Here is a 21,247-nt window from a genome sequence, read left to right as displayed (position 1 = left end):
CCATCTGTGTCAAGAGTGTCTTGCGACCTTTGGAAAAGGGAAGCTGGGACCTACCCAAGGTTCACTTGAACAGGGAATCTTTTATTACCAGGAACCATAGGTGAGTGACTCTTGATTGCCCTTCTAAGAAGGCTCCAGAGCAAGGTATGCCACTGGGGCCTCTAGAGCCATGCTACCTTAGAGGCCCAAGGCTGAGGGGCCTCTTGAGTGCTTGCTGCTGATTCTGCATTTGCAAGCCAGGTCACCTATTCTCCCACTAGGGCAGACCAAGATCAAGGCCTGGCTGGCCATTTGGCAGACATGTGAGTAAACTACAGCCTCTATAGTTCCAACATAAGCTCAGGAGACTCCAGGATGGCAGCTGTAGCAGAACAGGTATGTCTGACAAAGGATGGATGCTCAATGTAGGACCAAATCCTCTTTGTGCACAGGCCAAGTATCCAAAGAGGTCAAGGCAGAATTATTGACCCTGGCAGTCCAGCAGCCAGTTAGGTGGTACAGCTATGACATGATTGAATAGTGCTATCTGGGCAGAAAGCTAAGAAAGCCTGGAGATAAGGTGGTCCTGGCCTATAGCTAGAGCTCAGTGTTGACAGCTCTAGGTGCCAGCAGGCTGAGAGTAGTAAGCATACCACCTTCATGCATCTCCACATCCCTGGTGCTTGAGCTAGAGAAAGAAGGGGTGTGGGGACATGTTTGATCAGCACCTCACTTCTTTCTGACATCCCTGCTGCTACTCCCTTTTAGGCTTATTTTTTTTTAAGACGGTCTCACTGCATTCCTGGCACTCACTATGTAGACTAGGCAGGCCTCAAACTCAGAAATCTGCCTCTGCTTCCCAAGTGCTAGATTATAGACTCTGTCATACCCAACTTTTTTTTTAAATTATTTTTAATTATGTGTGGGTAGGTGGGTGGATAAGTATGTGTAGGTTCCCTCAGCTACCAAAGACATGGTCCTCTGGAGCCAGGGTTACAAGCAGCTGTGAGCTGATCAACTTGAGTGTTGGGAATTGAACTTGGGTCCTATGTAAGAGCAATATACATTCTTAACCACTAGGCTATCTTGCCAGGACTACATAGTGAAACCCTGTCTTAGAAAACAAAAACAAATACTTAGCTTGAAGCTGGGTGTGATGCAACACACCTTTAATCCCAGTTCTTGAGAGGTAGAGACAAAAGGGTCAGGAGTTCAAGACCATCCTTGGCAAATAGAATTCAAGGCTAGGCTGGAATAAGTGAGACTTGCAAGCAAACTGAGCTTGAAGGCAGAAAGAGGCATCACAGTCTTGCCTCACCCTGCTTCTATGAGATCCAGGGCCAAACCACCTTTAGCATTATACTAAGGCTTGGCCTTGATTGATCTTGAGGAGGATGGTGTGTGTAAGGGAGGCAGAGGAGAGGATGGACTTGGATAAAAATAGTTTAAATAAGCCTGGCGGTGGTGGCACACGCCTTTAATCCCAGCACTCGGGAGGCAGAGGCAGGTGGATCTCTGTGAGTTCGAGGCCAGCCTGGTCTACAAGAGCTAGTTCCAGGACAGGAACCAAAAGCTACGGAGAAACCCTGTCTCGAAAAATCAAAAAAAAAAAGTTTAAATAATGGCACACAAGCTTCCTAGCTACACAGATCCAGGGTCCCCTGGGTATAAGCTGAGAGTAGATAATGCACACAGCAGCTGCAGTAGACACTTAACAGATGGGAACAAGGCTTACTCCAAGCACTACAAAGGTGAAGTGTTTCAGGCTAAAGCCACTCCAACCTGCAGAACTAGCCAGCAGTCATAGTCTTTATGAAATCAAAGGTCTGCACACAACTGGGGTGTGGGTGGCACAGGAACATAATCATATCCAGGGATTGGATTCTTTTTTACTAACCAACTCCTAGAGCAACATTGATGAGGCAGCAGGTCTAGTTACTTTACACTCTTGGATTGCTGTCCATCCTTAAGGGCATGTTCTAGAAACTGGAGTGATGACTTAGCAGTTAAGTACACTGACGTTTCCAGAGGGCCCAGGATCAGTTCCCAGCGCCTACATGAAAACTCACAACCAACTGTAACTCTAGCCCCAGAGGATCCCTCTTCTGGCTTCTGAGGATATTAAGAGCATGTGGTGCACAGACACACATAGAGGCAATAATAATAAGATTCAGAACATGTTCAAGCTCCCCAACTACCTCAGGCTTTCTGACTGAAACTCTTCCTTCACAGAATTCTGCTGATCAATGAGGTTGCCCAATGGGTAACAAGAATGGGTGGAGGGGCTGGAGGGATGGCTCATTTGTAATGAGGTCTGGTGCCCTCTTCTGGCATAGAGGTGTACATGCAGGAGGACTATTGTATACATAATAAATAAATCTAAAAAAAAAATGCGTGGAACAGATCAAACAGCCTGTCTCAGAGCCAACATATAGTAGTAGAAGGTCCGGAGATCTGGAAGGTTCCCACTCTGCTCTGCATGATTACCCACTGTTTTCTCAGAAGCATCTTTTGGGATGAAGAATCCAGGAACTGACCAATCAGGGCCAATGATTGTAAACTACTGGATACTGACAGCTGAAGCAGCTAAAGGACCAAATTGGCAGATATGACTTGCCCACTATATGGGGGTCATAGGGTCTCAGGATTCAGGCATTTCCAGGAGAACCCCAACCCCACACATCTGTTGGGATCACCAGCCTCAGTTGCCAGGCCCAAGTCGTTCCCCTCCCTACTCTCTCCCAATGGGACAAGACTCCTCATCCAGTTCCCACCAGGGTGTTCTAGATCAAGGGTGCTCAGCCCGAGCCTAGATGGGCAGGGGGTGGGGAAACCCCGCCCACTGTCCCGCCCCTACCTCTGGGCCCTTTGAACCGAGAGGAGGATCAGGTGGGTGGGGCACTGCTCGGTCAGCTGAGTGATTGTCACGGGATTGCAACCAACTCCCGTTTCCTAGAGGAAAGCGAATACACGGACCGAGCGTTAGGAGTCAGAGGTATCCTTGGCGGGAGAGGTGCTGTTCTGGAAGGTCCCAGGCAACGGTGGGGTCAGAAGCCCATCGCAGAGGCTCAAGGACCTAAGAGGGGTGGGGTGCGAGCAAACAGCTCTGGGGCCCACTTAAGCTGTTTCAGGAAGTCGCTGTGAAGAACTCTGTCTCCATGCCCTGACCTGAATCACTTCACAGGACATGGAGAAGGAACGGGAGGCACTGCAGGTCTGGAAGGAACGAGTGGGACAGGAGCTCGACACTGTGGTCGCTTTCTGGCTACAGCACTCCCATGACGAGGAACACGGGTTAGCTACCCCTCACTGATTGTCCCAGGGCTTTTGCCCCTCTGAAACCCCTAATTCGTTCTGAAGTTTCACAGATCTACTGGCTTCATGAGAGTAGTGAAGCCATGAAGAAGGGTGCAAGTCTCCTTCCCTCTTTTTCTAACAATACATGTCTCATAGGGGCTTCTTCACATGTCTTGGCCGCAATGGGCAGGTCTATGATCACCTCAAATATGTCTGGCTACAGGGGAGGCAGGTCAGTTTTTACACTTAAAACTGTCACACAACAATTGGAGATACCCAGGGATACTTAGGATTTCCCTTACCCCAGCTGCCTCTCTTTAAACTGTATTCCCTCACAGGTATGGATGTATTGTCGCTTGTACCGCCTTTTTGAGCGCTTCCACCGTGCTGAGCTTCTGGATGCAGCAAAAGCAGGTACTCTCTCTTACCTCAGGAGCTTCAGTGGGTCATTTATTCAGTGGATCTAAAAGGGTCTAGAAAAGGGAAGGGACTGGGCATGTTTCAAGAGGCAGTATATTCTCAGCCCTCACCTAGCATACATTCTCCCCAACCCCAGGTGGTGAGTTTTTGCTGCATTATGCCCGGGTGGCACCGCCTGGCAAGAAATGTGCCTTTGTGTTGACTCGGGATGGCCGTCCAGTGAAGGTGCAGCGGACCATTTTCAGCGAGTGTTTTTACACCATGGCCATGAATGAGCTTTGGAAAGTAACAGGGGAAACACGTTATCAGGTATGTGGGAGGGATGGCTACAGGCTGTGGGTGTGAGTGCACTCTCACAGGCCTGGGAGTCTGCCACAACTCCCATTCATTCCTGTCCTACCATTTTGTGACCACCTTCTCTCCTCAGCTCTCTCTCAATTCCTATACCACCATAGGGACCCTGGGCAAACGGATCTGTCCGTGCCCTGTATCCAAGTAGAAGAGGTCCTCTCCGTCCTTCCTTCCTGGGCTCTACTGCCTGAAAGTGACCTGAATCCCAGAGTCCCCCAAGCAGTGTTGGGTGGATCTGCTTGGCCTCTGGTGCTTGGCTGTGGGCTGGCCCTGGAGAGCTGTAGAAGGAGCAGGTGTAACCTTGGAGAACAAGCTGAGTACTGGGTCCTTCCTAGGGGACACAGATGGGATTGTAGCTTCTATCTGTTCTCCCCTCAGAATGAAGCTGTGGAGATGATGGACCAGATCGTCCACTGGGTGCGGGTGGACCCCACTGGGCTAGGCCGGCCTCAGCTCTCGGGGACCCCAGCCACAGAGCCCATGGCAGTGCCTATGATGCTGCTCAGCCTGGTGGAGCAGCTTGGGGAGGAAGATGAGGCACTGACCAGCAAGTACGCAGAACTAGGGGACTGGTGTGCCCACAGGATTCTGCAGCACGTCCAGGTAGGCACAGAGAGAGTGGCAGAGTGAACCTCATCCTCCCATTATACAAGGGCCCCTCCACCTGAAATATGTTCTTCAGCTTTCTAGACAGGTGGATTGGATCTAAGGAAGAACATTCTTTTGAAATACAGTCCAGGGCCCTCAGGAAGGTAGAGCCTGGCTTGCTAGGACAGGGATGGGTGGGTCCTAAAGTAGAAAGAAGAGGCCAGAACCCCAGGCGTATCCTGAGACCTTGATCTACTCTATGCCCTCCTCAGCCTCTGGGCTCCCAAATCTATCTTGCCTCCTCATTCAGTGTTTTACTCTCTCCCGCCTGAGATCCTGACCTAAAGGAAGGATCAAAACCTACAGACCCCTGAGAGACAATCAGCCATTCCAAAAATGTTCTTCTGTTCTTCCAGAACTCCAGAGGTTGAAACAGGGGAATCTAGAGTTCAAGGTCAGCCTTGCAGGTGTAGAGTTTGAGACCAGCCTGGGCCCTCCCAAGACTGTTTCAAAACACACAACTGTCAGGTGATGGTGGCACTCGCCTTTAATCCCAGCACTTAGAAGGCAGAGGCAGGTGGATCTCTGTGAGTTCGAGGCCAGCCTGGTCTACAGAGTGAGTTCCAGGACAGCTAGGGCTGTCACACAGAGAAACCCTGTCTTGAAAAACCAAAACCAAAAGACCCTTTGGTCCTACTGAATAAGTAGATGGCTGGTACCAAGGGTAAAGAAAAAAAGGGATTTTCTTTTTTCTTTCTTTCTTTTTCTTTTTTTTTTTTTTTGAGACAGGGTTTCTCTGTGTAACAGTCCTGGCTGTCCTGGAACTCACTATATAGACCAGGCTAGCCTTGAACTCACAGAGATCTGCCTGTCTCCCCAGAGTTGGGATTAAAGGTATGGGCCACCATGTCCTGTGGAGGGATTTTTGAAGTTAGATCTTTCTGGTTGGATGACAGGGAACTGTAAACATCTCTCTTTTGCCCCTTTCCTGACAGAGGGATGGAAAAGCTGTGTTAGAGAATATATCAGAGGATGGTAAAGAACTCCCTGGTTGCCTTGGAAGACATCAGAACCCAGGTGAAGATGTGTGCTGGGCCCATCCGGAAAAAGAACTCAGCTTTCAGTTTGGCCTCATATGGGAGGGAGCTGCCCTCCTCCCTCCACCAAGGACCAGACAGGAAGGAGATAGTCTGCACAGGACTGGGCATTGGCTGCAGGAGCTTAAGTATCTATTGGGGGAGGCATATATATATTTTTTTAATTTTTTTTTTTGTTGCAGGGAATAGAGTCCAGGAAAAAGGGTTGTGACAGAGTTCAAACATCTTTTTTTTTAATATTTATTTATTTATTTATTATGTATACAATATTCTGTCTGTGTGTATGCCTGAAGGCCAGAAGAGGGCACCAGACCTCATTACAGATGGTTGTGAGCCACCATGTGGTTGCTGGGAATTGAACTCAGGACCTTTGGAAGAGCAGGCAATGCTCTTAACCTCTGAGCCATCTCTCCAGCCCCGAGTTCAAACATCTTTAATACTTGAGGAAGGGAGGTTCCAGGAACTCAAGCCCTCAGATGCTTTGGAGGGAAATTCTGATTCCTGCCTTATTTATTTATTTTTTTTTTTTGAGACAGGGTTTCTCTGTAGTTTTTGGTGCATGTCCTGGAACTAGCTCTTGTAGACCAGGCTGGCCTCACAGAGATCTACCTGCCTCTGCCTCCTGAGTGCTGGGATTAAAGGTGTTGCCTTACTTTCTTTAAACCCTTACTAGGCCATGCAATAGAAGCTGGCTGGTTCCTGCTCCAGTATGCCCACAGAAAAGGTGATGCCAAACTTCAAATGCACATCATTGACAAGTTTCTCTTGTTGCCTTTCCACTCTGGATGGGACCCTGAGCACGGAGGACTCTTCTACTTCCAGGATGTTGATGGGCTCTGCCCCACCCAGGTGAGAATGCCCAGAGCAACTTGCTTGAAACCTGGCACATAGTAAGGGAACTCAGAGCATGGTAGCACGCGCCTTTAATCCTAGCACTTGGAGGCAAGAGGCAAAAGGATCTCTGTGAGCTTGAGGCCAACCTTGTCTACAGAGTGAGTTCCAGGACACCCAAGACAACACAGAGAGACCCTGTCTCAAAAAAAAAAAAAAACTAACTAACAACAAAAATTTGAACCTAGAGTCCAGTTAAGAAGAATATGTGCAAATGCTGGTGCCAAGACACATATCTCCTTTGTCTGGTGCCAGTGGCTGCAAGGGCTCTTAGGTGGCTCACACTTTCTCACTTGGTAGCAGACAGGAGTGAAATTGCTCTTCTCATTAGTTGTGTCCTGATCCTGCTGGAGGCCTACAGAGGGTACTATACCAGCCATGGGTAGCAGCAGTGTCGAAGAGGCTTAAAGATGATGTGGCAAGACAGCATTCTGATTTAAGAGCTAAAGGGAGTCTGCCCCAGTACTTTTCTTTTTAAAGAGCTGCTTAGAAAGCTATCCTTCTTCTTAAGGACTATTCAAACTCTATCCCCCATGTCTTATGATTTAAAACCAAGCCCTGAGCCAGTCAGCCTGAGCCAGAACATCGGATGGAAGTGTCCTTAAGGGGACCTCAACTGCCTATCTCTGCTCTGTTCTCAGCTAGAATGGGACATGAAGCTTTGGTGGCCACACAGTGAAGCCATGATTGCCTTCCTCATGGCTTTCAGTGACACTGGGGACCCTGCCTTGCTTCAAATCTTCAACCAGGTTGCTGAGTACACCTTCAGCCATGTAAGTGCTGTCTCCTCGTTTCTTAGAAGCCCAGTTCAGATATGAAGGGTCTAACAGGCAGCAGAAGGGAAAAACAGGGACCGTGTAAGGGGGTCCAGTAGGTTTTCCCTCAGCCCCTCCTAGGGTCCACTCATGAGGTACTGCTCTCAGCTGTTCTGAGACTTCCAAGAGTGCCTTTTGTTTGGTAAACCAAGAAACCCTGCCTCAAGGAATTCACCTTTCTGGGTGATCAGACTCTAATCAAGTAAACAAACAAATGTAGAGAAGAATAAGCTGTAAAAAACAAAGTAGACAGCAAATGATACAGAACTTTCTCATAGAGGGGTCAGAGAAAACCTTGTGAGCAAGGATCTGTAACACCCGATTTTGTGTTACACCCTCGGTACAGTTCACGCGCCACTGTACCAAACGCAAGTCGAGCAAGGGCCTGGAGATTGAAAGAACACACAGAGAGACCAGGGTCATTCAAAAGGAGACCAGCCGAATGCCCGTTTATTCAGACTTGGGGAAATCCTTGTGTTTCTAACTGCTGCACAGGGATCTCCGCCCAGGCAGGTGGGAAATTACCACATTAACAATGGAGTAAATGCCCTGCAGCTAACCACCAGGCCGGGCAGGGAGAGCACAGAAACACACAGAAAGCTTAGTTAGCTGATCATAAACTGTCCCTGCAAATGCACCCCAGGAATAAGGGAGACCAGGGCCCTACAAGGATCCAAAGCAATGGAGGGCAGGAACATCCTTGATCTGCCAGGTCCAGCAGCCTGAGCCTTGACAGGGAATCCAACAGCTAGGATGTCAGGCTGCTGGATCACCAGTTGAACACTACCTCCCCACATGTGTACATGTGCATGTATGAGAGAGAGAGTATAGGTAGGTTGGAGGACAACATCAGGTGGTCCTCAGGCACTACATACCTTTTTGTTGAGACAGGGTCACTCACTAGCTATGTTGGCTAGCAGGCGAACCCTTGGGATCATCCTATGTCTGTCTCTCCAGTGGTGGGAGAGAACCGCCTGCCTCTGTCTCCTGAGTGCTGAGATTAAAGGTGTTCACCACTGCCAAGCTAGTTTGCAAGGCACTTTACTGACGATGAGTTTCTGAGGCTGTCATTCAGAGAGAGAAATTTGGCCTGTTACAAACGCCTCATTGTCAATAAAAAAAATGTAGGTGACTTGGGTAAGGTGGTTCATATCTGTAATCCCAGGCCTTGGGTGGCTGGAACTAGAAGATCACAGCAAAGAAGAGCTCAGTCTGGTCTACATAGTAAGTTTAAGACCAACCAGCTACATTTGGAAATCTTGCCTCAAACAAACAAATAACAATAGCTGAAGATGACCTTGTACTTCTGTCCCTCCTGCCTCCACCTTGACTCCTGAATGCTGAAATGACAGATGGGTGTACTACATCTGGCTGGTTTGTACTAACTGTAACTGAAATCCAGCATGGTTTTATTGTGATTAGAGGCAACACTATCCAAACCATGCTTCTATTACAGTGTGTCTAAACAGGCAGCTAAAGCTCTCTCAGATGCTCAGCGCTAATTCCAAACACGAGCCATTAGGTTGTATCTCTGCCTGAATACTGAATATATATGTTAAGGGAGTGAAATAGAAGTCATCGATCTTTTCTTTTTTTCTTTTTTGGTTTTTCAAGATAGGGTTTCTCTGTATAACATTGCTGGCTGTCCTGGAACTCACAGAGATCCACCTGCTTCTGCCTCCCAAGTGCTGGGATCAAAGGTGTGCACCACCACTGCCCAGCTAAAGCCACCAATCTTAACCATAAAATGAAGTAAGAATGAACTTGAACAAGGTAAAGATAACATTAAACAATTCCAAGAGCCCATTGTGGTGTGCATCCTTGTAATCTTAGCAGTTGGGAGGCCAAGGCAGGAGGTCTGTGAAGTCAAAGCCTTCCTGGGCTACTGTCTCAAACGAGAACAAAAAAAAAAAATGAATTGCAAACGTTATAATCAACATGGAGAGCTGGGTGGTGGTGGCTCATGCCTTTAATCCCAGCATTTGGGAAGCAGAGGCAGGTGGATCTCTGTGAGTTTGAGGAACTGCCAAGGCTACACAGATACTGTCTCAAAAAAACTAGAAATGAAAGGGCATGGACCAGTTATGGTGCTGCATGCCTTTAGTTCCAGCAATGGGGGGCAGAGGCAAGAAGACTTCAGTTGGATTCCAGGCCAACCTGAGCCACATAGAAAGTTCCAGGGCAGTCAGAAATACAAGGTGAGACTCCTTCTCAAAAATAAATACATAACAAGGACAAGACTAGTCAAAAGCTATAAAGATTAGATACAGGGCTGCTTATACCTCCATTGAATACACTACCACCACGCTTTCTGAGACAGACTGTACTGCCTTGAACTTGAAGCATTTTTGCCTCAGCCTCCTGTGTCCTGGAATTATAGACATGAACCATTACACAGCTTAAAATCCACAACTCATATGTCACAATTTAAAGGAGAATTTTGATAGTAAACTTGAATGCCTTCTAAGAAGGGGTTCTACTTAACTATTTTATCAGTGAGAACTAAATGGGAAGGGCTTAGGATAAGGACCTGGGCTACATTTTGGGGAACTGAAAAGCCTCAGTGAGACAGGTATAATAAGTCTCTCCAGCCAGCTCAGCTACTATCCCCCATATCTGAAGCATCAGAAGTGAGAAATATGTTCAGAACCCATGGTGAAGGTAGGCAGATGACCAGGTTGGTCTGAAACTTAAACAGCAATGTGTCAGCCTCCTGACGGTTGGGAGTAAAGGCATCACACAGGGTTAGAGGGAAGTCTGAGAGCCTGCTATAAAAACCCCAGTATGCGATGGACAGGAGTTTTGTGTCTCTGCTTGATAATCTAAAGGTTTTCTTAGGCCAAAGGCCTGTGAAGTAGAGGACATGAACTCCAGGGAAGTCACTTGTCGCAAACTTTGCTGGCAGGATTCTTTGTTTCTTTCTCTCCCTTTCTCTTTTAACTTAGATGAGGCAAAAATGTGCCTGTTTTTAAATATTCAAAGTGTTGGATAACACTTGGACTCCAATCAAACATACAACGCCTGTTCTCCCAGCGTTTTAGCACACCGCCTGCAGCCCCTTATCCCACTGGGTTACACAAGCTGGGAAGTCCTACTGCCCACCATCCTCAGCTTTCTTCTGAGATCATGCTGTCTGAACTCTGCTGGTGACAGTGCAAAGGGGCAACAAGGGCCCCTTCCTCAGCCAGTGATATTCGGGTGGGCCCTGCCAGACACTAGCTGTCATTGTCTCCTTCCTTATCCTAGTTTCATGATCCTGACTTTGGAGAATGGTTTGGCTATCTGAACCGAGAGGGAAAGGTGGCCCTCAACATCAAGGGAGGTCCTTTTAAAGGTGAGAGGAGAGAGGGGCGAGGCTGCAAGGGTTTGTGACACCTAGCTGCCTGGGCTCTCCCAACCCTGGCATCCATTATCCTCACAGGCTGCTTCCACGTGCCGCGGTGTCTGGCCATGTGTGAGCAGATTCTGGAAGCCCTGATCCACCGCCTCGGGCCCACCCCCGTCGTGTCCTCACCCGCTGACCCCATCTACGGAGGCTCGAAATAAATCTGACCCTGCTCCACCAGCTTGTGTGCGCGCCTCTGTGGGCCCCGCGGGAGGGTACAGCTACTTCCCATGCTGCCCGCTGCCGTGGACTCAAAGGCGCCACCTCGACCGCGCCCATTGGCTCTGGGCGCTCACTGACTGCAGTTTGGAAGCAGATCCCGTAGCCGCGCATTTCCGCTGCAGGCGGCTCATAGCGGCCCACCCCTTCCGCCACCGCCCCCCTGGGAGCCTGGCCCCGGCCCCTGTCGTCCGTGCGGTGCTTCTGAGTGGCCGCTGAGCGCGCGCGTTCACGACCCACAAGGACCCGCGAGCTCCGCCGCCGTGATGAACATCCGCAATGCTAGGGTGAGGTGATGGGGAGCCAGCCTGTCCCCACCGTATGGGTACCTTCCCGGGTGACCGCGTGCGCATGCTACCTAGGGACCTGGGAGCTGTGGCCCTACACGTCTGCGGCCGCTGGACCTTCAGGCTGCCGCAACCTGCTTTAGACATCTCGCGATTATAGTCTCCCTAGTTTGCCTGATGTCAAGGCTCCATAGAGTGGGCTCCGCGACCTCCAGGCGCTGCTGCTTAGTCCTGAAACTGGCATCTTTTGCAGGGCGCATAGAAACCAGGCTTGTGCAGTCAGTCACAACCCTGACCTTCCCGGGGGAAAGGGGAGGCCCAGAGATTAACAGAGAACAGGAGTCTCGCGTGTATGAGGCCCTCTTAGTCACTGCAGTCTTGGACTAACCGTGTCCTGCTGTTATACAGCCCGAGGACCTGATGAACATGCAGCACTGCAACCTCCTCTGCCTGCCCGAGAACTACCAGATGAAGTACTATTTCTATCATGGCCTCTCTTGGCCCCAGGTGGGCAGCTTTTGTGTTTTGTAAGGGGCAACAGTAGTGAAACATAGATCCCAGGAGGCTAAAAGCAGTGGCAGTATCTCTTGGCACAGGGAGGCCCTGGCTGATGGGGAAGCCTGGCAAATGAAAAGGTGTATGTAGGAACTGTAAGCTAGACACAGGTTGGAGATGGGATTCCCACCTGTGCCTGTGCTCTTCCAAAAGAGGGCACACGTGTGGAGTATGGAAACTGGGCTCCTTGCATTGCAGCTTCCCACTATCGTACACACAGCAGGAGTTTGGTAGTGAGCTCTAGCCTGTTGCCTGCTCTGCCTGACTTCCTTTTCCTCTCTGTCTCCAGCTCTCTTACATTGCTGAGGATGAGAATGGGAAGATTGTGGGGTACGTGTTGGCCAAAATGTGAGTCACCAAGGAGGAAGAAAAGAGTCTAATGCTACGACTGGCTGTTGAGGGGCTGGGGAAAAGCTTTGGAGAAGGGAATGGGAGGTCAACCCCAACCATGTCTGGTGAATAAGGGGTTCCCACTCTTTTGCCCAGATTAGTCTCAAACTTTTAGCAGTCTTCATGCTGAGCCTCCTGAATGCTGAGATTAATTATGCCCAGCTTGCTGTAAATTTTATTATTTTAATTAACAGGTTGCTTGTAGGGTAGCTTTAAGTTGACAGAAAAATTGAGCAGAAGGTACAGAGTATTTCCATGCACCCTTCCTCCACATTTGTTCTCTCACTACCATGTATGGGACACTTAGTAGAAGTGAGAAAGCAGCCCACATTTTGTTTCGATTCATGTTTTCATTGTTGTGCTTCTGTGTTGCATGCCCTCTGAGTTGGACAATTGAAGAGTGTCTGTCCATCTTCCCACAACCTCCAACAGTGGGGTCGCCTTTTCAGAGTGTTGCATTCAGCACTACTCTCTTTTTAAAGATTTTTTAATTTAGTTATTTTTATTTTATGTACTTTGGTGTTTTGCCTGCAGGTATGTCTGTATGAGGGCACTGAATCCCCTGGAATAGAAGTTAGACAGTTGTGAGGTGCCGTGTGGTTGCTGGAGAATTGAACCTGGGTCTTCTAGAAGAGCAGTCAGTGCTCTTAACCACTGAACCATTTCTCCAGCCCCAGCACTACTCTTCTTGTGGCTTGGCAGCTGACATTTTGGGGGGTCAATCTCAGGGCAATGCTCTGTTAACACTGTACATATCTGGAGGGTGTAGCATGGGGCTTTATTCTGATTGAGAAGTTCCTAGTTCTCCTCTACCTGGATCTGGGGTGCTGTAGAATCCTCCACAAATTGCACGCTTGCTGTGCACAGGTGTCCCAGATAGACTCCACCTGTACCAGGCTCCTTTCTAACTTTCTCCTCTAGGGAAGAGGACCCAGATGACGTGCCCCACGGACATATCACCTCACTGGTGAGTAGAGCTGTGAGGGCTTGGCAGAGGTGGGCTGGAGGTAGTTGAACGCAGCCTCCAAGGTCCCTCTCTACCCATCCTTCTCTCAGGCTGTGAAGCGTTCCCACCGGCGCCTTGGCCTGGCTCAGAAGCTGATGGACCAGGCCTCTCGAGCCATGATAGAGAACTTCAATGCCAAATATGTCTCCCTGCATGTCAGAAAGAGGTGAAAGCCAAGTTGGGGAAAAGGGCAACACTAGGGAGTGGGGAGGAAGAGGTAGCCAATTGGTAGGGATACTGGGGCTTACTGCCTTCAGAAGAAGATGGGAGGTAGCATTAGTGGGGAAGGAGGACCAGGAAGAAAGGCAGGACCTGGCCAATATGCCTGGCCAAGTTTGTGAAGTTCAGTGGTGCCTTATTCCCCTGCAGTAACCGGGCTGCCCTACATCTCTATTCCAACACCCTCAACTTTCAGTAAGTAGATCAAGATTTTTTTTTTTAAGTGGGATGATCTATCCATTTGGTTGAGGTGGACTGAGAAACGGGTGGAGGGACTTCAGACATTGCTAGGAGGCCTTCTATATATTCAGTGGCTGGCTGTTCACTGACAAGCGAACATGGAGAAGGCTCCTGCTTTCTGTGTGTGTGGGAGAGAAGGGGCCCAACGCATCTTGCTGGGTAGAGGAAGGATGGCTTGGTACTATTGAGGCTGGTGAAGGGCAATGGGGTAAAGAACACACAAGGCTTCTTAGTGTTGGTCTAGGAGTAAAGAGAGATAGGCTAGGGCATGAGCAAAGGCAGAGAAGTGACTGGTACTAGGAAGCATCAGGTGAGAACAGATGAAAGGGGATGGCAGAGAAAAAGGGCCATGAGCAAAAGCAATGAGGGACCGATAGCTCTGGATGTTGTGATGACTGATGTCAGCTCATGTTCATAAGATGAGTATTGAAGAGAGTGGCTGGGATAAACTGATTGAAGGATCCACTGAGTCACACACTAGGCTTTGAGTGGGTAAAGCGAAGATGAGACCATTGGGATCAGGGCAGTGGCCTTCAGGCTTTTCTGGGTTCAGTACCCAGATTCATGGAGGGCTCTTTGACCAAGTTAAGGATGCTTCTGGTGAGAACTACTTAACACTCTTAAGTTAGCAATTCCCAGCTAGGTGTGGTAGTACATGCCTCTTAATCTCTACACTCAGAAGGTGGGGGACTGTGGGTTAGGAGCCTAGCACAGGGTGTTCCAGGTCAGTCTCAGCTACACAGCAAGACCCTGTCTCAAAATAGGGGTGCTAAGGAGTTAGCTTAGTTATGAGAACCTGAATTTGATCCCTGGCACCCATGTATAAAAGCCACATACAGTGTTATCCTAGTGCTGAGGAGGTTAAGACAAGAGAATCAGAGGTTAAGACAAGATAATTCCTGGGTACACTAACCAACCAGCCTAGCTGAATGGGAACAGTCCAGATTCAGTGAAGAGATCCTATATTAAAAAAAAAAATAAGGTGGGAAGCAATTAAGGAAGATACCCAACATATACCTCTAGCCTCCACATGAACACATGAGCATGTGTACACACACCAATTCTCTTGACTTCATGTCTTAGGCCATCAAATGGCTTCCCTTCCACTGTCAGGGCTACTCAAGTGTGCACACACATCTCCCTTCAGCAGTAAGTCTGTGATGACCACCTACATGCAGGTACAGTGTCTCTCTTTCCTAGCAGAGGAACCAGCTGTATGTTCAGTAAATGACAGGAAGCAAGCAGATCAGAGAGAGGAAGGAGGAGGCAGAATTGAGGACTTCAACTCAGACACAAGTCATTGCAAGTGAAGCTAGGGACAAAGTAGTGGCAAGTCCAGGGATGGGAAGTATCCTAAATGCTACTTGTGATGCTTGGCTTCAGTGGGGAGAGCAAAGAAAGCCATCAGGCTGTTGGAAAAGAATCCATTCAAATGAAAAACTAAAAAAATAAAGAATCCATTCAGGCTGGCCTTTTGCTTTACACACACACCCCCTCCCTCCCCCCCCCCCAGATACACCCACCCTAGTAGCCTAAGAACCAGAGAATTTGCCCCCAGGTGTGTGTCTCCATCCTACCCTCAGAATCAGTGAAGTGGAGCCCAAATACTATGCAGATGGAGAAGATGCATATGCAATGAAGCGGGACCTTACGCAGATGGCTGATGAGGTAAGAGTTCAGCCAAATCAGGCCAGCAGTTCCAGCAGTAGAGGGATTTAGTACTTGGGAAAGACCTGTGAGTCAGGGGGGCATTGGTGGCTCTAGGCAAGGCCAAGGTTGAGTGTCAGCCCTTGTAGCTATGGAGCTAGGAGTCAGAGTCCCTCTTTCCCTCACTTCGGAAACTGACAAGTAGGGGCATGGCCTTGGTTCACTGTAGAGGAGGCCATGGGATGCTCTTCAGGGAAGAAGCCCAGAGGTTGATGGAAGAGGAGACAGTAGGAAGAGATTTTTGTCTGCAAAGGGATTGGGACTACTAGGGTAAGGAGCAGTCATGGCTAGCCTGCTCAGTTCTAAGACCAAACTGGGCTGGGGAGAAAGGGTCCCTGACCAAGCCTCCTGGGTATAGAGCAATTAATGGGGGCAATACTGTGCTTGGGAGCTCCCCAGAAGTCCATTTGAGGGCAGCAGAACCCTTGTCATTTTACAAATAAGCAAACAGGCTTAGGAGCAGAGAGCTAGGATTGAACTGCATCTCTACCCAGTCCTATTTCCTGTGTGGCCCTACCACTTCTCACTGTGTCCCTTCCCCCAGCCAGCCCCAAGGCCTGGCTCCTCTTGTCTCCTGTCTGGAGACTTAGGCCCTGTCTCTTTCCACCCGCTTCCCTCTGGGCTTCCGGCGACAGCTGAGGCGGCATCTGGAGCTGAAGGAAAAGGGCAGGCACATGGTGCTGGCGGCCATGGAGAACAAGGCGGAGAGCAAAGGCAGCGTGCTTCTGAGCTCGGGAGAGGCCTGTCGTGAGGAGAAGGGCCTGACTGCGGAGGATAGTGGTGGGGACAGCAAGGACCTCAGCGAGGTCAGCGAGACCACAGAGAGCACAGATGTCAAAGACAGCTCAGAGGCCTCTGACTCTGCCTCCTAGAGCCTGCCCCACCTGGTGCAAGCCTCCTCCCATGTGCTTTTACAATAAATGTCACCCTTGGGGAATTTGTGAATGTGCATACTAGGGCTGTGCTTCTTTCCAGCTCTTTGATGGCAAGGATATCATCTTAACAACCCAGACAGAGCCTACTGAACTTACAAGTCAAACAGATTGGGAGAATGTGGCCACCTTCAGCAATTGAGTTGGGTCGACAGATACACTGGCTTAGGTGCCCTATTCTCCTGTGGCCAGCAGGCCTCACTGCCTTCCTAATTTTCTAGGGTTAGAGTAAATGATTTCTTGGGGTTTTCTAGTGAGCCTCGTGTTTCAGAGGCAACTTTCCCACCTTGATACTCTTTGCTTCGTCCTCTTATGTCCCGCTCTCAGCCCTTTCCCCAGTCATACTTGCTCTCACCTGCAGCAGCTCCGGTTCATACCTCGTAAATCCCAAACGCCAACTGCTTGTCTTTCACTTACCTGGAGATGTCCTAGCTGGATCCTGGCCTATTTAGCTACCCAGTTGCTTGGGCTTTTCCTTCTTCATTATCCCTGATTCTTTCCTCTATACCATCCCAACAGTCATTAAGCCCTGTCAGTTCAGTCACATTAATACATTTTTTTTTTAGAGAGGCTGGGTCTTTGTTGCCACCACACCCAGTTTATACAGTGCTGGAGACCTAACTCCGGACCTCTTGGATGTTAGGCAAGCACTCTAGCAACCGAACCACATTCCTAGCCCTGTTGGCCTCAAAGGCCTGGTCCTCTAAGGTGTTCTTTGCATACTGACATTCAACATGATCAGGTTTATTTCCTTTATTTTGTTTATTCAAAATAATTTTTTTGGGGGGGGGGTGAGTTTAAACAGGGTTTCTCTGTGTAACCCTTGCTGTTCTGCAACCTGTTCTGTAGACCAGTTCTCAAACTCCTGCCTCTGCCTCCTGAGTGCTGGGATTAAAGGTGTGTGCCACCACAGCCCAGCATTTATTCATCTTTTTTTGAGATAGGGTCTCCTTAGCCAATACTGGCTTGGAACTCTTTATGTAGTCCAACTTGCCTCAAACTTGTGGTAATCCTCCTGCCTCGGGCTCCAAAGTACTGGGATTACAAGTGTGAGCCATCCCCGTCAGCTGTCCCCCGTTATTTGGTTTTGTTGCTATGCTGAGACAGTTCTGTGCACTGTTACCCCAATGTCTTATAACATTTCTGTGACTTCTGGTAATTGCAAAGAAAAAATTAAATACAGCGATTTATTATAGTTTTGTATTGAATATACAAATTTTTATATTTTTATAAACCCTCATGTCTTTTTCTTTTACCCCCCCCCCTTTTGTTTTGTTACAGAGTTTCTCTGTAACAGTTCTGATAGACCTGGAACTCCCTTTGTAGCCTAGGCTGGCCTCAAACTCAAAGATCTGCTACCTCTGCCTGCCGAGTGCTGGGATGAAAGACCGTGTACCCTCACTGCCCTGCTCTTCCCCTCTTTTCTTTCACGGGATCTCAAGTATTTTAGGGTGGCTGTGAACGAATTTACTGTGTAACCAAGTTTGGCCTAAATCCTAATCCTTTCGTTTTAGTGTTTTAAGTGCTGAGATTCCAGGTGTGAGCCACCATTCCCGACATTTTTGTTTTTTTAAGCTAAAAAAGCAAAAAGTGAGTTCACCTGATTCTCAAACGCTTTGTCATAACATTCTCTCCTAAACGTGCTTTCTGGCTTCTACACCTGACATCTGAGCTGTCACTATACTAACAATTTCCCCGCTCCCGCAAGTGACACAGCGGTCCATCGATAGGTTGAATGATTTGTCCTGGACCTTAGTTCTTTGGTTGTGGAAATTATCCTTTAGAAACCGAGAAAGCGGCTGGAAAATTACGCCAGCGCATGCTGCTCCCCCGCCCCTTCGCTACGTCAAGCGAAACTGCGTTCTGATTGGCCAGAAATACGTACTTCCCTTTGTACGAGTCGAGTCAACGGCTCGTCCCGCCTAGCGTGCTGACGTCATTATCTTCCGGTTCACAAACCGGTGACGTTGTTAGTTTCCAGACTCTGGTTCTTCAGCGCCAGAATAAACGCCACCTGGCAGAACGGGCGGAGGTACGCACTGCCTCGCCTGCGCCCCATAGTTGGCAAGAGGGAGATCGCGGAGCTTTTTCCGAAGGCGCTTGCGGAGGCCCACCCTCTTGGGTGTCACTGGTGGCCAGCTGAAGCTCTTCTATTCGCTCCGCCCCTAGTCGGTTAGGTTTCCTGGGTGGAGGTAGAATCTGGAGTGGGGGTGGGGGGGTTGAAACCGCAGGCCCACTAGGCTTTGGTGGCCTAGCACTTCCCCTGCTTCAGCAGCATCTGTCTCTTGAAAGTGCCGGTTTAAGTGCCTTGTGAACTGAGGCTGGAAGGTAGATTGTAGGGTGACTGGGGTTGGCTCCAGGGACGCTTCTCCAGGATGTACCCTCACTGCCTAATATTTTTTTCTCTCCGGAGCCCCCGCTGTCCTTAGGGTTCGTCTCATCTCCCTCTGTCCCCAGTAGCCAACCAGTCTGATCACATCAGTCATGTGATCAGGACTAAGTGTACCTTCTTCCACGTCTTTAAAAAGGTCTTGCGGAACTGGAGAGATGGCTCAGTGGTTAAGAGCACTTGTTGCTCTTCCAGATAACCCAGGTTCGATTACCAGCACCCACATGGCAGCTCACAATTGTCTGTAACTCCAATTCCAGGGGATCAGACATCCTCACGTACACAGATATATATGCAGGCAAAATTTCAGTGCACGTAAGATAAAAATCCTGAAAAAATAAAATAAAAAGGTCTAGCAGCACTCCGGAGACAGAGGCAGGCAGCTCTGTAGCTCTGTTTTTTTTTTTTTGGGGGGGGGGGTTGTTGGGTTTCTTTGTGGTTTTGTTGTTTTTTGAGACAGGGTTCTCTCTTCCTCCATCCCTCGCACACTCCTCGCTCTCATTTTTTTGTTTTTAGTTTTGTTTTTCTGAGGCAGGGTTTCTCTATGTAGCCCTGGCTGTCCTGGAACTAACTCTGGACCTGAGCGCTGGGATTAAAGGCGTGTGCCAGGTGGTTCTGGCAGCTCTGGTTGTTTTAATTTTAATTTTTCTATTGATTCTGATAAGTGCATAAAGTCAAATATATTAACCATTATGATGTCATTTTGAATATAAACAGTTGGATGCCTGACTGTCCTGCATAGTGAGACCCTGTCATAAGTAATCCTGTAAATCTAGCTCCTTTTAAAAATTTAGTTCTCTGGGCGGTGGGGCAGATGCCTTTAATCCCAGTACTCAGGAAACAGAGGCAGGCCACCCTGGTCTACAGAGCGGTTCTAGGACAGACTCAAAAGCTACACAGAGAAACCCTGTCTTGAAAACAAAACAAAAATATCTAGTTCTCCTTTTGTGTCTACATGTGTGTGTGCGGGTTCCCTCAGAGTACAGAAGTGGGCATTAGATCCTCTAGAAGTGAAGTATTACGTAGTTGTGAGCTGCCTTTGGATTCTAAGAACTCTGCCCTCTGGAAGAGCTCTTAACCACTTGGAACCATCGCCATTGCCTGTCTTGTTGGGTTTTGTTTTTGTTTTGACAGAGTCTCCATATGTAGTCTTGATCTCTGCCTCTAGATGAGCATCACCTTGCCCAGCTTATCTGATTTTTAAGACAGGGTCTCACTCTGTAGCTTAGGCTGGCCTGGAAGTCACCGTGCAACCCTGGTTTACCTCTGAGCCAAAACTCTCACCTTCCCCAGCAGGCTTTTGGATTCTTAAAGCAGGAGCTAGCCAGGTGAGGTGGTGGTGCATGCCTTTAGTCTCAGCACTGGGAGTCAGAAGCAAGCAGATCTCATGAATTCAAGGCCAACCTGGTCTACATAGCAAGTTCCAGTCTGACTAGAGCAACTGAATGAGACCTTGTCTAAAAAAGCTCAAGAAGGGAGCTGAGGAGAAGATTCAGTGGTTAAGAGCATGTTACAGAGGATGCGAGTTCAGTTCTCAGCACTCACATGGAGGTTCACAATCATCTGTAATTCCAGTATTTAGGATCTGAAACCTTCTTCTGGTCTCTATGGATACCAAGCACACACACACAAATTGCACGTACATGCACACATAAAAGCAAAACACATGAAATTAAATTAATATAAATCTAATAATATTTTTTTAAAGTCAGAAAGGAACAGGCCAGGCGTGCTGGCACATGCCTTTAATCCTAGCATTCAGGTGGCAGACTCAGGCTAATTCCTGTGAGTTCAAAGCCAGCCTGTTCTACATACTGAGTTCTAGGACAGCCAGGGCTATATAGTAAGACCCTGTCTCAGAAAAAGTCAAGGGGGTGGGGAACAGGAGCAAACAATACAAAAAGCAACTTTACTCATGGCTTCAGATGCCAAACAAGTATCCTCAGAACCAGGGCAATCACTCAAGTTTTCTGTTTTGCTTTTCACTCATTTTTATGCAAAGGGACTGAATGGAGGCACCATTCAGATTCCTGGAGTTAGGACTTCAGAACATTTGAAGGCCAGTTCAGTAGCTATTTCTTATGTGCCTGATTCCTGAATTCTGCCCTGGCTGGGCCCTGGGTGGATGAAGGACTTCTGAAGATTAGTTAAGGCTCAGATAGAATGAAAACCAGGCAAGGTGGGTTGCTTTAACAAATAAGGTCATGGGTGCCTGGTTTCCCTTAGTAGGGGGCACTGTTGGAGTAAATCAACATCTAACTAGCCTCCACACCTTTTCTTCAAGGGTCTTTTAGCACCTAGCAGCATCTTAGAAAAGGGCTTGGGTACTGGGAGTGAGTAGAGACCAAGAATCAAGGGAGTAAGTATTCTTTCTGGCCAAGAGAATTGATTACACACAACTGAAGGACCAGAATAGTCTCCCTATCGTACCAGAGCTCCGGGTCAGTGTCACGCGTGCTCACATGCACTTTGCCATCCAT

General features: G+C 48.6%; 2 protein-coding genes across 11 annotated transcripts; both read left to right on the top strand.

The window, feature by feature from the left end:
- The first annotated feature begins 2,889 nt into the window (after positions 1-2,889).
- LOC121440298 (N-acylglucosamine 2-epimerase) lies at positions 2,890-11,020 on the top strand. 3 transcript variants are annotated; one of them, XM_041641090.1, is made up of 11 exons: positions 2,890-2,974; positions 3,164-3,273; positions 3,433-3,508; positions 3,615-3,690; positions 3,833-4,005; positions 4,426-4,650; positions 5,631-5,712; positions 6,406-6,581; positions 7,265-7,396; positions 10,685-10,772; positions 10,860-11,020. In XM_041641090.1, the coding sequence occupies exons 2-11, from the start codon at positions 3,167-3,169 to the stop codon at positions 10,982-10,984; spliced, it is 1,260 nt and encodes a 419-aa protein (XP_041497024.1). In that variant the 5' UTR covers positions 2,890-2,974; positions 3,164-3,166; the 3' UTR covers positions 10,985-11,020. The 3 variants fall into 3 exon arrangements, with proteins under 3 accessions (XP_041497024.1, XP_041497025.1, XP_041497027.1); XM_041641091.1 differs by lacking the exon at positions 10,685-10,772 and having other exon boundaries at positions 10,860-10,981; XM_041641093.1 differs by lacking the exons at positions 3,164-3,273; positions 3,433-3,508 and having other exon boundaries at positions 2,929-2,974.
- A 151-nt stretch (positions 11,021-11,171) lies between these two features.
- Positions 11,172-16,385, top strand: LOC121440299 (N-alpha-acetyltransferase 10). Of its 8 annotated transcripts, none has more exons than XM_041641095.1 (8): positions 11,172-11,329; positions 11,738-11,836; positions 12,174-12,214; positions 13,196-13,241; positions 13,331-13,446; positions 13,650-13,694; positions 15,323-15,407; positions 16,082-16,385. In XM_041641095.1, the coding sequence occupies exons 1-8, from the start codon at positions 11,309-11,311 to the stop codon at positions 16,316-16,318; spliced, it is 690 nt and encodes a 229-aa protein (XP_041497029.1). In that variant the 5' UTR covers positions 11,172-11,308; the 3' UTR covers positions 16,319-16,385. The 8 variants fall into 8 exon arrangements, with proteins under 8 accessions (XP_041497029.1, XP_041497028.1, XP_041497035.1 ...); XM_041641094.1 differs by having other exon boundaries at positions 12,174-12,232; XM_041641101.1 differs by having other exon boundaries at positions 12,174-12,232; positions 15,995-16,176.
- Positions 16,386-21,247: the final 4,862 nt, after the last annotated feature.

This window comes from Microtus oregoni, unplaced genomic scaffold (genome assembly GCF_018167655.1).
Source record: "Microtus oregoni isolate MIOR12 unplaced genomic scaffold, Mior012 000067F_001, whole genome shotgun sequence".
NCBI classification, from domain to species: Eukaryota; Metazoa; Chordata; class Mammalia; order Rodentia; family Cricetidae; genus Microtus; species Microtus oregoni.
Note: the sequence above shows the minus strand (reverse complement) of the source record. Positions and strands in the feature narration are given on the sequence as shown.

Excerpts from the sequence above, each read along its gene's own strand:
- LOC121440298 (XM_041641090.1), top strand. The coding sequence starts at position 3,167 with ATGGAGAAGGAACGGGAGGCACTGCAGGTCTGGAAGGAACGAGTGGGA. Across the intron at positions 3,274-3,432 it reads TCCCATGACGAGGAACACGG|GGGCTTCTTCACATGTCTTG; the intron begins GTTAGCTACCCC and ends CATGTCTCATAG. Across the intron at positions 3,509-3,614 it reads TCTGGCTACAGGGGAGGCAG|GTATGGATGTATTGTCGCTT; the intron begins GTCAGTTTTTAC and ends ATTCCCTCACAG.
- LOC121440299 (XM_041641094.1), top strand. The coding sequence starts at position 11,309 with ATGAACATCCGCAATGCTAGG. Across the intron at positions 13,695-15,322 it reads TCCAACACCCTCAACTTTCA|AATCAGTGAAGTGGAGCCCA; the intron begins GTAAGTAGATCA and ends TCCTACCCTCAG. Across the intron at positions 15,408-16,081 it reads TTACGCAGATGGCTGATGAG|CTGAGGCGGCATCTGGAGCT; the intron begins GTAAGAGTTCAG and ends TTCCGGCGACAG.